Source organism: Erigeron canadensis, chromosome 9, assembly GCF_010389155.1.
Source record: "Erigeron canadensis isolate Cc75 chromosome 9, C_canadensis_v1, whole genome shotgun sequence".
NCBI lineage: Eukaryota > Viridiplantae > Streptophyta > Magnoliopsida > Asterales > Asteraceae > Erigeron > Erigeron canadensis.
This window is the reverse complement of record NC_057769.1, coordinates 6,315,910-6,331,404: the sequence shown is the minus strand read 5'-3', so window position 1 is coordinate 6,331,404 and position 15,495 is coordinate 6,315,910. Positions and strand designations below refer to the sequence as shown.

General features: G+C 33.0%; 1 protein-coding gene across 1 annotated transcript; it reads left to right on the top strand.

Annotated features, from left to right (window-relative positions):
- The first annotated feature begins 7,803 nt into the window (after nt 1-7,803).
- LOC122581518 (glutathionyl-hydroquinone reductase YqjG) lies at nt 7,804-10,859 on the top strand. The gene is made up of 3 exons (XM_043753748.1): nt 7,804-8,635; nt 9,726-9,975; nt 10,534-10,859. Exons 1-3 carry the CDS (start codon nt 7,839-7,841, stop codon nt 10,723-10,725), a joined length of 1,239 nt encoding a protein of 412 aa, XP_043609683.1. The 5' UTR covers nt 7,804-7,838; the 3' UTR covers nt 10,726-10,859.
- The last annotated feature ends 4,636 nt before the right edge of the window (nt 10,860-15,495 follow it).

The window sequence follows — 15,495 nt, the reverse complement described above, 5'->3', positions numbered from 1 at the left end:
AATGATAATGACAATCCTAAGGGCTGTCACTAACAACATATTACATGCTTAAAAACTTGTACATTATATATTAAAAACCGCCCCATGATTTTTCTAACAGCAAGGTACAAATTTTAATACACCCAATTAGTTTTTACTGATAACCTCAAGGACTGTCTCTAACAAAACCCAAAACTTTATCCAAGTTTTATACAAAGGCTCTGGCTGTGTGTTTCACGAAGGAGGGTGAGCACGTGAAATGTGGAACGGAAAATGAGAATATTGAATTTACAAAAGAAATTATTTTTGACAAGGTAATGTCGCAGTTCTAATTTATAAAATTGGTGTGCTCCTTCGTCTGAACAAAGAGGCAAATTGGACCACTTTGATCCTTTTGTCTTTTCTTTTCAAATTCATATAATAATTAATAACATAAAAAAAATAAGTCTCTCTATAAACATTGAAAGTGATACTTAAACCATTCGTAATCGGTAATTCAGTTTAGAGAGATGTGTCAAGTGTCATTTCTAGCATTTCTTTTCAATTTATTCTTATTACATCACCAAATTATTGATCCCATAGATATAAACCATCTTTAACCGTAACTAATCATACTCAAAATTTCAACTTATTGATGACATATCGTGATTTATATATTAATAATTCAATTGAAAAATAAGTTATATTAAAGTAAAGCACATTTTATTAATGACAAAACATTTCACTAAATAAAAACATATAAACAAATAATAAGTTTTAAAACATAAAAACAAATAGAAGACATAGATAAATGAAAGACATAATACAAAATTAGACATGCTCAACGAATAAGTGAATCGAGATGAATGAATCCTTACATAATTCGAAAAAACATTGGAGGAAAACCTCCTAAATCCGTGTCTTTTGTGTTAATCATCCATCACACAAAGACAATACAAATACACATAACATTCACACCCATCACACAAAGACACACTAAAAAAAATATACGTATATTTAATTAACTATTAAAATAGAAAAAATAATAATAACTGAAACTAAATTTTTGTATTGCATTCTCAAAAGTAAACCGATCCCAACAAACTGTCCGACACTGAAGTCCTAAAGGTGACAAACCAGGGTTTGACTCACCCAAAGGTTGCACGTCGGGGAAAGATGACCATTGAAGATGGTCTTAAATATGTCGTTCTAAAAAAGAAAATGAATGAATAAGTGAAAGATAATACAAATACACATAACATTCACACCTATCATACAAAGACACACTAAACAAAATAGATGTATATCGAATTAACTATTAAAATAGAAAATTAATAATAGCCGAAACCAAACGTCTGTACTGCATTCTCAAAAGTAAACTGATCCCAACAAATTGTTCGACACTGAAGTCCTAAAGGTGACAAACCAGGGTTTGACTCACCCAAAGATTGCACGTCGGGGGCAAGATGACCATTGAAGATGATCTTACATACGTCGTTTTAAAAAAGAAAATGGTATTACACATTTAATTGAATTGAAATATCCATAAATCATAAAACAATTATGTACAGTTGTTGAATTGTCTCCATATAAGCCTTGAACATGAATAGCAAAGTGGTGACAAAAGCCCAATAAATAAAATAGGGTTATTTACTTAGAAAGTCACTCGATTTGTCACAAATACATGTTATGGGGCCCAAACAAAAAAGTCATCTATTGTGGAGATCAAAACCGGTTAAAACGTCGTTATTGGGTCCGCGATCAGGTAGCCGGTTAACTTTCTTTTTAAATATCGTTTTTCATTTTTTCTTTGCCTACGTGGATATTACATGTCATTTTATATTCTAAATAATATAAAATAAATTTATATAATAATACAAAATAAATTTTACATGTCATTTTTGTAATATTCTACTGATTGCCAGATTATATCTCATGTATTTAGGATTTTAGAGGAATAAAGATTCAATATATATCTAGATCATGTAAAACCCGTCCATATTCATCTATACATAAATATTTCACGGTGACCACCGGAAAAACGAGAAACCCACACCAAGATACCCCTGTCAGAATTTAAAGATATAAAGAAAGAACACTAGTGATAAAATTGATTAACCACTCTAGCCAAATCCACCAATATCTACACTATTTTCTTCTCACGGTGACCACTGGAAAAATAAGAAACCCGCACCATGTTGAATCGCCGGGAATCATGGTTGTTGCTACCAGCCTATCACCACCACCCCTTTTTGAAAATCTAGCTGCCGTCGAACAAACCTAGGCGCTGCCGTTGAAAAAAAGGTTATCTATACTACTTATTAAAGAAAATACCCTCATGTTGAAAGTTACATGAGGGGAAATGTCTAAAATGTCCTTCCATGAAATATTTTAATCTACTCCCCTTAAAATATATAATATTTTCACTTAGCACTCAGATATTTTCAGTTATACTACCCCTTAACATTAATGATTACGTTACACTATTAATCCTTTATCTTTTAAAATATCTCCATTAACCCTTTATATCAATAATCTACACCAATCGACGCCTCATCTGTCACCAACCGTCGCACCTGCCACCATATCGTCGCCGCCACGATCACCACCGCATTGCGCGGGTAACGTGCTAGTTTATATAGCGCTTTGAGGTGTTTTCCATTTTCCGGTGTCATGGGCAGCGGATCGGCGGTGGAGGTTGCCGGAATCAGAAATGGAAGAGAAAGAGGAGAAGAATCTTTGATTGAGGAATCAAATATCAATAAGACGAATTGATATTTGTTTGTTCAGATGTACCAATTCGAGAAAGAGGATAATAATTTGAAATTGATGTTTTGTTTGAATCTACCAATTCGATCAGATATTAGCAAGTGGTTTCTTAAATCTTCATAAATTTATATTTATATTTATATGAAGTGGGTCCTAAATTTATACACATGACTGTCACGTAAGAAATAACTGGATACACATCATCATCTAGCCGATACATACCCCAAAAAGATATTTTAGTCGGTTTTGTTCCCCACAATAGATAACTTTTTTGTTTGGACCCCATAAAAGATATTTGGGACAAGTTAAAAGACTTTCCGAATAAATAGCCCAATAAAATATTACGAGTATATGGAACACTTTATTCTAATGGATGGGTGGTGTTGTGTTAGGTCACACACAAAGAACACTTGGCATTTGACAACTATCTATCATGCAAAAAGGTATGTCCATGACTCCATTCAGTGGAAAGGAGCCCATTAAAGTGGTGAAATAGGAGTTACACTCCTCATGTCTAGTGACTCATGTCCATTCAAAGGAATAAAGGATTTGTCTTCTCATAAAGATTAACAGGTAAAAATTAAAATATTATTTTAAGAACAATTTTCTTAACAAAAGTTGTAAAAATATTTAGGATGCATATATCTTGTTGTGATATTCGATCTGTAGTTGTAAAAAACATGTATTCAGCCTTATTGATCTAACTTAAGAATTTTTTTTGCTGTTGGAACCACAACACCAAAAAAAACTATCACGTTAGCATAGGGCTGACCCACGTAATTAGCAAGTTATGATTTTCATTATATGTGTTATGTCGACCTTATGATAATCCAGTAACCCTTATTGATTATAACTCTTATATGATCAAACCGCATTATATTAGTAATCATTTATTTTTGATTATTTAAAAGTAAAAATTTTTAATAATTATAAGTTTTGAGTAAAGAGTTTTTAGTAATTGTAAAATTATTATGTCTTTTGGTTGTAAATTTAATCAATTAGTATAACATAAGAAAATAATCAAATATTAACTTGAAGAAATCAAGAATTATGGCTGGTTAAGTGTTCAACATTCTTTTTGTATGTATAAAATATATTGTAAATGTAGATATGAAAAAAATCACTAAACTTCAAACTAGTGATTAATATCCGTAATCATGTTTTAACCGAAGGACTGCTAGGAGAGATAAAATCTCCTACCTCTCTTGACGGGACTCCAATCCATAACATTCGTCTTAATATAGCAGTTTAGAACCTATTCAACTACAATTCCAAAGAAATAAGCAGAGATCTAGCAAAACATTTGAATTGTAGTATCAATAACTCCTTTGTAACTTGAAAAGTTAACAACTATATGTTAAAAAACAAAGTTATACAAGTAAAATATAAGTTGTAACTAATACACTTTTTCACATTTACTTCTTTTTTTTTTTTCAAATGTTGAGTAGAAATATATTTTTTTAATGGTATGAGTACTTTATACAGGGTTAACCATTACCAAATGATATATGGGATCAAAGGTTCTCATTCAATTACTTTTTTTTTTTTTACTTTATACGGCGTTTATACTCTAGAATGAGTGAACAACTCTGAACATAAACTTCATCAAACAACTAGAAAATAGGATTAAAATCATCTCTCATATTAAAATACAATGTAAGTAGGCTGTGTTGTGATTTTGAAATAAATTAAAAACTATATATATCTGATTATCTGGACACAAATTGTTTTTTTACTTAAAACGATCATTATCCAAGAAATAATAAGCTTGTGTAAATGAAGCCATTAAAGAAACTTTGAAACAAGTAAATCGATGGAACGTTTAATTAGATCCAATAATATCGTACATAACAACAGATCACTATAAACTTGTTCAAGAGGCAATATTAGAAGAGACATGATTAAAATAAAAGCAACCATCATCAAAGTTTTGAAAATAGCTTTGAGGGTCATAACCATAGCTTGTTGTGGTTTGCCTTGCCCATGCTTGTTTCCATCTTGATTTGAACCTACACATCAACTGCTTTAAGAGGCTACCGCCTCGCCTTTGACTGGCTACAAACACGACTGTGGCTTCGTTGCAATGGATCTTCCTCCTCCACCTCCACATTTCTATGAGTTCACCATCGAAATATCACCTCTGATTTTAAGGATCATAACTCAAAGCGACAAAGAATTTATGCCTAATAACTTAGGACCACTCATTGTTCCATTTATGTTGGAATCGGTCTTTATCGGTGTTGAATGTCATTTTCATATCTCTAGAGTCGTAATCAAATCTTTGTGTGGTCCTTTTCGACTTTATAAAAACTAGAATTATACTCATGGACTGTGGATAATTTCGTTAACGTTGTATGTCAGCACCATATTTTTAACATGTGTATCATGATTTTTAATTAAACATTAACATCATGTAGTGTATTAAAGTATCATGTCATGATGCTATGATGTGTTACATATTTTTTTAATTTAGTAAAAAGCTAGCAGTTTTGTGAAATTCTTTTTAATTTCTTTTGTATGACTCGGATATATAACGTGGTTATTTTCTATTAAAATGTTGCTAATTGCCAAGTGTGACTTTTATATGTGATTTAGCAATATTAAAATTCCTGTTAAAATGTTTTATTTGCTATTAGATTGAAATCAACAACCGTCTGATGAACAAGTTGACCCAATTGTTTATCAAAATATTTTTGAGTTCATCTTCGGGTTTTTATACTGAGTTGACGTGGAGATGTTTATTGATGTGATAGATGGATGATAAAGTGTTTTTATTTTGAGTTCATCTTCGGGGTTTTTTTTAAGATGTTTTTTTAAATAAATAAAAAAAGTTGTTTATTGTTGTTTTCTATTTGCGAATTAACCATTTTAAGTGTCTTTTATGCGTTAACAAGTTATTTATTGATGTTTTAGAGATAAGATGTATTAAAGCCACATTTGTGATATACCGTATGTCCGTATTTTAGGATTCATTGCAGTTTATGTTTGTCACTTGCTTGAGGAGGGACAGTTATTAATGGGATCAAAACTCAAAAGTGACATTTGCATGTAACATAAACAGGTTCCTAGTCATAATTATGCAAAAATTACATACAACTATACATAGATTCATACAAATGTTTTTCAGCACATAAATTCGACATAAGCTGACATCATCCATGTTTCATCGAGTCAGTTATTAGACCATCCACAACAAGAATGTCCATAGGAATTTTGTGGTGACATGGAGAACAAGGGCGTAGCTACATAGGGACCGGGAGGGGCGCCCGACCCCCCGAATTTTTTTTTGCGATGTAGGGGGTATATTGTTTTCGTGTAGAAAAATTTCGATATACTCGGTTTCGACCCCCCATCTTAATTGTGAATTTTTTTTTATAAACTAAGCAATAAAATTGATCAATTACATTTTACATAAGCCAACAAAATTACTTAGCCTAGACTAAAACTCATTACTTAATTAAAAATTTAGCCCACTGAATTCAAAGTTCTTAAAGGTCGAAAGATTGAACTCTAATATCTTCAGTGAATCAAACCAGGTATCAACCGTTTGTCTCCTTTTTAATGTTTACTTGTCTTGGACAAATGTTTAGTTTTGCCGTGATTGAACCTTTTTTTTATAATAATAGTATCTAATTTTTTACCGACCCGAATCGAATCACTGACCCGAACATATTACCTGAAAAATAGCGTTAGGAAAAAAAATTAGATCCCGACCCCCCACTCAAAAATTTCTAGCTTCGCCACTGATGGAGAATGTCCATCCATGGTTGTTTGTAGAGAAGGATGAGGAAGAATGAGGAGAAATAAAGATAAAAGACAAAAGTTACTTTGAAATTTATTTGGTTGTTTGTAAGAAGGATGAATATATTATTGTTGTGGGTAAAAAGTGTTTGTGGGAAGAATGGATGAAAAGCTGACGTAGCATGTTGATTATGATTTTGTTATAAGGATATCCTGAACTGATACGGATATTCTTACTATTTGGAATATGACGACGTATGTGAGTGTTGTCGTATTGAGTAGATTGATGTACAACTCACAGCTAAATAAATACCCTAATATATACCTAAAAAATAAGTACCATATGATGTGCAACTCATAACATGTAGTATTTAATTTGAAGTGTTTTGTTCGAATAATAAGCATGTTCAGCAGATAGACTTTCATTATTTTCTTATTTAGTTAGTTGTAGAGTGACACCCACAATTTTTCAATAGTTTTTCACGGGTTTTTAGTCCAAGCATCAACAATGAATTTGTTAACGGCTCACAGATCTTATATTCATGCTCCTTGTTCAACAGTCAAAGAAAGCATCAATGTCTACAATCAAGTAAAAATGAAAACAACCAAAAACTGATGGCAACAAACCAACCTAAACAACATTTCATCCTGAAAATTAAAACCCGGATCTGGAAAAGATCCGACAAGAATATGTTGCACTGGTGGTAATAAAGAGAAACACAAGTCAACCACAAGTCTCCAGATTAGAATAAAAAGTTTTCAGAAAAACAAGTCTTCTAAACAAAATCTTAACAGCCATCTGTTTGATATTCATTAAAACAAAAGCAACTAATATAAGAACCATAGACTGGTAGCAAAACTCAACTTCAGATACGAACAATGTACCTAGACAATAGCATTGGCAGCACTGGCAATCCTAGGCCATAAATCAGTTACGAAGTATATGTAATATCATTTTTTTTTAGAAGAAAAAGGATACTCTATTTTTGGTACTAACTGCAAAAAAGCTTCACATGAAGAATTAATGTATATATTTATATAACGAGACATTTAAAAAGAATCATGCGATTTATGTTAGTTTTTCAAAATTCGGTACTAGTCGGGATTTGGTACCGAAATCCTGATCCTGTACCGTAGTCTCGTACCTACTTATATGAGACCGGGATCGATACACATTTTTTGCCAATTTCGGGATCGGTACCATCGGTACCAGGATCAATACAGGATGGTACCAGTCCCATAAATCGATGGGAAATTAACTCAACTGTAATAACGTTGTGTCTTGTGTTTTCCAATGCCCCAAAATATAACTAAACTTACAATAAGTGTCAATTACCATTAAAAAGGCTTGAAACAAAATCCAAACAAAAATGTCGACTTCTACATCCCTCCTCCCTTCTCCACACTTCTCCTTCCGCCCCAAAACGACCACCGTCCGACCACCCCACTTCACCTCCAAACCCCACCGTCTCACCACCATAAAAATGTCCCTGAACACCCCACCAACTCCAACTCAGCTCCTAACCACTGTCACAAACCTTCTTTGGGGCAAATCTTTACCACCCCAGCTCTTAATCTCCACTGTCCGTACAACCTGGTCCACTTTCTGGCACCTCATGATGTCCCAACTCGCCCCATCTGACTCATCCGGATCCTACACCCGACCCACTTCCCAATTCCGCAACCCAAACCCGTCCCAACTCAACCCGACCTCCCTCCACCTCTACGCCGCCCTCCCCTGCCCTTGGGCACACCGTACGCTCATCGTACGCAACCTTAAAGGCCTCGAACACGTAATTCCGGTCTCAATTGCCTCCCCGGGTCTAGACGGGTCATGGGTGTTTGTAGACAATGAAATTCTGACCCGAAACAAGGTGGCTAGCCTTGTTCCAACTATCGATAAGGCGAACGGGGCGAAAACGGTTAAACAAGTATATAAAATGAGGAATGGTGGGTATGATGGAAGGTGTACGGTTCCTATGTTATGGGATGTGGTGAAAAATGAAGTTGTTTGTAATGAGAGTTATGATATTATTGAATTGTTTAATTCGGGTTTGAATGGTGTGGCTCGGAATCCGGATTTGGATTTGGCACCTGTTGAGCTTAAGGAAAAGATTGATGAGTGGAATCGGGTTATTTACCCGAGTATTAACAATGGTGTTTATAGGTAAATTTTGTATAACTGTAGTGTATTATATAAAAGTGGTTATTTCGGTGTAAATTAAGCATATAAGTACTTATTTATGAAGTTGATGCTAAGTCAGGGTGATACGTACGTAAGTTTACTCTATCGGTCGATAATCATGTTGTTGCAATTAGACTGACCCTAATTATATAGATGATTATAAATGTAAGCGTTAAAGTATGTTATCCAAACACTAGAGACTAGTAGCGATAAGTGATAACATTTTAGATGCGCGTTTTCATAGTGATTATAGTGACTGGGGATTTAGAAGTATACAATCAGTTTATTAAGTTAATGATAGTTAAGTAAATTATATTCTTCGTAAAACTCATATTGCTACTACTTATATATTTCTCCATCACAAAGTTATCATTGCCATCCACTCAAGCAGTAAAGCCTAATTTGTTCAGTTTAGACACACATCCTAACATTTCCAAGTTCAATATATATATATCAACCCATTTTCGTGATCACTAAGAACCTTTGTCTCAACCATGATGCATTTAGTTATTGGCAGAAACGAAAAGAGAATACAAATAATGATAGTTATATGAGACTACACGAGAGATACAACTATGGACTGATAGTCTTGATAATCCCACATAGTATTGATTTAAATAAAAGCGTGCCACTTGAAGTAAATGTAATCCTCTAATCAAAATCTAGTACTAATATATAGAATGATCAAAGTAGAACTAAAAGATTGAATGGAGATAGAGTCTCGAGATGCAGTTCACTTCATTTTATAGAGTTTTCGTATATCCTATTGAATGTAGATATGTTTTGATGCTCGAGGTTACAAAATGGTTGTAATGGGTACTATAAGATAGAACACACCCCCACCATCCTCTTTCTCCTCCTTCCCATAAGTGTCCTACCAGTGACCGCCGGGAACTTGTTCGATCATGTAAAGACAATGTCATTGATTTATCCATTATATGATTGATGATTCTAAGAAAGATATGTCGGTGGTCAACATGATTGTTTTGGACTTGTAGACGCAAAATCTGTTCATAATTTACCTTTTTGCAACAACTTTTGATTTCTAGCTGTTAATGCAAATAATTTGCAGATGTGGATTCGCACAGAGTCAAGAAGCATATGACACTGCTGTGAACGAGCTGTTTACTGCTTTGAATACTGTGGATGATCATTTAGCAGGTTCACGATACTTATGTGGAGATAGGCTTACACTAGCAGACGTATGTTTATTTACTACTTTAATCCGGTTTGATCTTGTATATAATGTCATGTTCAAATGTACAAAGAAGAAGGTGGTTGAATATCAGAATCTTTATGGCTATATGAGAGATATCTATCAGGTATGTAATACTTTCCAAAGAAGCCCATATTCCACTTCCTTGTATCATCTTTCTCCATTCTTCTTTGATTCTTTAATGAAGTAATGGGACCCATATACCTGCCTTATATATGGGACTCATACCGACCATGTTTAGTTTATATATCTTTTGCAAGTTTAAATATATTTTGAAGTTATTTCTTGTGAAAACACTGTTTGAAGTGATTTTCTCCAAAATGAAGAATCATAATGAAATAATAAGATATTTGATGCTTAAACTTAGGGATAATTAGGTGATTTTTATTCTATAAGGACCATAAATTCATGATGGGTTTTTGCCAAATTGCCACAATAATTTGCGTAAAAGCACATCTGAACTCCCTTTTAGTCCATTTTATATAGCTTTTGGTGGTCTTACGTCTTTAAAATGCATCTTTGTTTCTTCACTTATAAAGTATAAACAATGGAATTCATGGTCAAATCCTTAGTCCGTTGTGTATAACTTTTCGTGGTCTATGTGGTAAAATACATTTCTAATTACAAATCCTTAAGTGTTTGCGCATTTGTTTCGATTGTGCAGATTCCTGGTGTTGCGGAGACTTGCAATCTTGAAGCAATGATGGACGGTTATTACAAGTTCTTGTTTCCGTTAAATCCAGGCAACATTAGACCCATCATGCCCACTGGTTCCGTTCATGAATCCCTTTTACAAAGTCACAACAGGGAATCTCTTTCAACCTTACAACAGAGTGTACAGGTTCTTGTTTCATAGTATGTACATTAGTTGCATATGTATATCATGTTTCTAATTGTCTGTTAATTGTTACTCTACTCCAAATATTGATGACAGATTCATAGAATATAAGTGTATTCAAAATAGGCAAATAGTTCATGTTTGCGACTCTACGTTTTTCATGTGTTAACAAGGTATGAGATGAACTCTGTGTAAGTGTGCTTATGCTTTAGTTATTATCTCTGAGATGTGAGACACATGAGACGTTACTAAGTTTCCTGCGATATGGAGAATATAATAGGCATTTTTAGTGGACTGGTCGAAGCCTTGAGGGTGTGGTTGTGTGAACGGTCACAGATCCTATTTCACGTTGCTGCATCTTATCTAAAGAGATGCTGAAGTAGAGTTGTTGTCGGTGAAGCTTGGGGAGAATAACAACAATCGTGTATGGTTATAGCTTGTTTTCTTTTTCATAGGTTGATTTGTGGTTATAACTATGCTTGTCTAATAATTTTTAGTTTGAGTTGATCGGTTGATAATAATCGTAATTTAATGAAATTTTGAGGTTTTACTTGATAATATAGAAAGCTGTGATTTATATATGCCACTGGAATGATAAGGTTGGATAACTTCTTAAAAGTTAAATTGTTGTCGTTCTTGCGAGTTTTATAACACATCGAAAGTATGAGACATTTAGCCAAGTATCTTGTTGAGTCAGTCATGTACTTGTATAATAACATTAGGCTCATTTTTGTTTTTCTATTTATTCAGTCATGTTTAGAAAAAAAAAAAAAAAGTCTATAAATTAAACAGTATTGTTGTTTGGTCTAATTCGTTTATTCAGTCATGGATAAAGAGAACAAATGTTTAGTTAGTGACCAATTTGTTTGGAGACTAAAAGATTTGTTGGCTGCCAAGATTGGTATTCGTTTTTTTTTTTTTTTCAGCTGAAACGATGGATGAATGGGTTAGATTGCGATCTCTTCTGGATGATTTTGGATTAACAGATGCAAATGACAGGTGGGTGTGGCTTGGGGACAGGCAATCAAGCATGACGTTTTTTCGGTTCAAGTGTGTGAAGAATTTTATGAGGAGCGGCATGGATTATAGCGAGAGATTTGTACCCACGGATGGATATATTTTGGATATATATATATATCAACTAGGTTTTTAGTAGTTATACTAGATTTTAGGCAGACCCGTGTCTAATACACGAGGCGGCGTTATTAATATCGTATGTTAATTTACTATAGTTTAAAACTCAATATATATCATTTCGGGTAATAAAAACTTGATCTATATATCAACACTTTGAGATTTATATTGAAATTTTTATAAAAGAATATGTTTAGCGAAGTTGTAACTATGACATGTTTAGCGATATTTGAATATTACAAAATATAATATGTCAATCAAAGTTTTAAATTTTGACATACTCAGTGATATTTAAACATTAAAAAATCATAATATGTCACTATCATTTTATTTGTTTTATTGTTATACATGGTGTATTACATTTTAATTTTACACTGTTGAAAATAATATCTAATTTTTAGATGAAAGATATATCCATATAATAGAACATATTATTGGATATATATTAGTTATTATTCTATTTGATATATTCTATTGGATAAATATTAACTATTATTCTATCGCATATATATTAGCTATTATTATTTTATTTATTATATTAAAATTACTGGGTAAAATGTGTAAAATTTATGATGGAAAATAAAAAAAAAATGCAAATTAAAGTCAAAATTGAAAACAAAAGTTAACTTAAAAAAATCGAAAGTTGTGATTGGTCAATAAGTTATTGGAGCAACCGTGTTATAATATGATAAAAGATTGATTTTTCAAAACTTTTAATATTGACATTAATAGATTTACAATGAGGAACATTTTTTTTATAACAGTAAATTCTACTCTAACATATCAGCTCAAGTAGCGCTAAAAAATCATATCTATATTATTTCTTGTTTCTCAAGTGGATCGGGAAAAAACAGTTATAGTGACATGAAAGAGTAAAAAGCAAATAAATAATTGTATTGTATATATTAAATTTATATTAATATTAGTGGTATAGCAAATTTAGAACAAACAAAACCCTTGTTGGCATGTCTGGTTTGTTACAAAGTAAGGGGTGCCTGGTTGGGGGATTTTGGGATAGGGAATGGGAAAGGCAATGAAAATGTATGTTTGGTTGTATAAGGTAAAGGTATTGAATGCCTAGTAATGGGCAATGGGGCATTACCCAATAAATTGAGGTTTAAGGTAATCATTAACCACTCATCTCTTCTTCTTCCATTCTCTACCACCACTCTCGCCATACGCTACCAACATCCGTCACCCGACATCACCTCCAACAGCCGCCACCCGACATCATCACCAACTGCCGCCACCTGACATCACCTCCGACAGCCGCCACCAAACATCCTCCATGGACCACCACTAACACCCCCACAACCCATCCTTCTTCGGAAAACAAAAACCACCACACAAATACAACCACCACCCAACGCTACCACCTTCAACAATCACATCAACCACATTACTTCATCCATACTCGAACCCACTTCTGGCCACCACCAGTCAAGCAGTTAGCCATGTAACACCATCTCCATCACCATAACGCGACCACCACCCTGCTGTAAATATGTTTTGAGGTTTGCCGGATTAAATATAGTGATGGTGGCCGGAGATCATTCTGGTGGGTGGGTGGTGGTTGATATGTGTATTGTCAAAAAGAGAGGCATGAGATGTGTGAGGGCGGAGTTACAGTATATATATATTAGTATAATAATAATTATAATTGTTTATTTCCACTTTCTGAAAAGCTACGTAAAGAAAAGCATTAAATCTACTTTTTTTTTTGAACAACCAAAAAGCATCGATCTACGTTTTGGATCAGTGTAAAACTTTTGTTGTATATATGTAGTATAATATACATGAAGTATTATTGCAGACATCATTCCTTAGTAATAACCAAACACCTATAATGCTATAAAAGTATTACTTTATCATTCCTTTATATTCCCTTTACCTTTCCCATTCCTCTAGATGAACCAAGCATCCCCTAATATATAGTTTCCTAATGTATTAATAGGTACGTAGATGATAACAGTGTCAACAGATAATTAATGAAATAATCACTTTATTTTGATGTAGAATTAGTTAGGATTTAGGAAATAAAAGGGAGTAGGCAAATATATATAGGGTTTTGTTAAACAAAGCGGGCTTTTGTTAACATTCATTAATTAGTTGTACACTTACCATAAAAATCAAGGGACTGACATTTAATATAGAATTATACAAACTTTTTAAGCACGTTAAGTGAAACACGAAGGGTTTCATTTAACATTTTCCATATAATATTTGTTAATAATCAAAACGTACAAACTTAGAATTTTATAAGGGGGTGTTTGGTTCATTGAATTCCTAGGAATTCATTGGAATTGGAATTTGAATTCCTTGCTTTCTTATGTTTGGTTAGATTAAACAATGGAATTGAAATTCTAAACTTTCCTTCAAATTCCTTAAAACAAAGAATTTACAATTCCTTCAATTATCCAATGGAAAGTTTGAATTCCAAAGGAATTCATACATTTTGACAAAATAACCCTTCCTATGCAAACTTACAAACCTTTGTCTAATGATCCCACTGAACTTCTTTTCTTCCTTTCATCAATAGACATAACATCAGATTCTGTTCGTCGGCCACCATCTACCACCACCGCTGAACACCATCCACCACCACCAAACACCACCGTGGCTGTTCCTTCTGAATTCGGGCTATCAACCACCATCAACCATAGATCGATGTAACATGTAAACGAATATTAACCACCACAGAATATTAATTACCGTCAGCCATAGATCTTGGTAACCATGTAAACGGCGGCCGGAAAAATGGAGGAATAGAATTAGGTTTTTGTTACATGTCTGGAAAAAAACAATTATTTATGATGACTGAAATTGCTTGTTATTCGTATCAATTTACCATATTTATTTTTGCTTTTCGTTTGTACATGAAATCAAAAATATGGTTGAGTGAAGATCGAGAAAAAGTGGCCGACGAGGGGTTTGGTTGTGAAAAGAATTGGGGGTTGTGTGTTTATGTAGTCATATACTCATGGGATTAGTTTCCTAGAATGTAAGAAACTTTGAACGAATGTTTATTGTAGGAAATAACTAAAGTTGTGTGTATTGTATGTAAACAACTTTGAAATAATGTTTATTGTATGTAAGAATTTCATTTCAACCAATTAAAATCTGACAAGTGGCACCTGTATATGGTTGCCACGTATGTTTTCTTACATACAATAAACATTTTTTCAAGTTACTTACATACAATACACATAACTTTAGTTTTTTCCTACTATAGACATTCGGTCAAAGATAGTTACATTCCAAGAAACTAATCCCTATACTCATATGTATATATATTTATTCATAATTTAATATTAAATATATTATTTGAGATTATATTATTGTAGTATAGTATATATTTGACTAAAACGAAAAGAGAATTATTGTTTATAAAAAATATATAAAAGGTTAATTTTGTCTTTTAACATAACAAACATTTTAATTTTATTAATTGAATTCCGTCGAATTCTGTCAACCAAACACAAATCAGATTTTAAAACTTTCAGATTCCAATTCCTTCAAATTCCAATTCTTTTAACAAATTCCAATTCCTTTAAAAACAATCTGCGAACCAAACTGCCCCTAAGAATTCAAATCAAAAACATTAAATTTCGAGTATAAAATATTTGGTAAGTTATAGATAGGTACGGTATTTTA

Excerpts from the sequence above, each read along its gene's own strand:
- LOC122581518 (XM_043753748.1), top strand. The coding sequence starts at position 7,839 with ATGTCGACTTCTACATCCCTCCTCCCTTCTCCACACTTCTCCTTCCGC. Across the intron at positions 8,636-9,725 it reads ATTAACAATGGTGTTTATAG|ATGTGGATTCGCACAGAGTC; the intron begins GTAAATTTTGTA and ends AATAATTTGCAG. Across the intron at positions 9,976-10,533 it reads ATATGAGAGATATCTATCAG|ATTCCTGGTGTTGCGGAGAC; the intron begins GTATGTAATACT and ends TCGATTGTGCAG.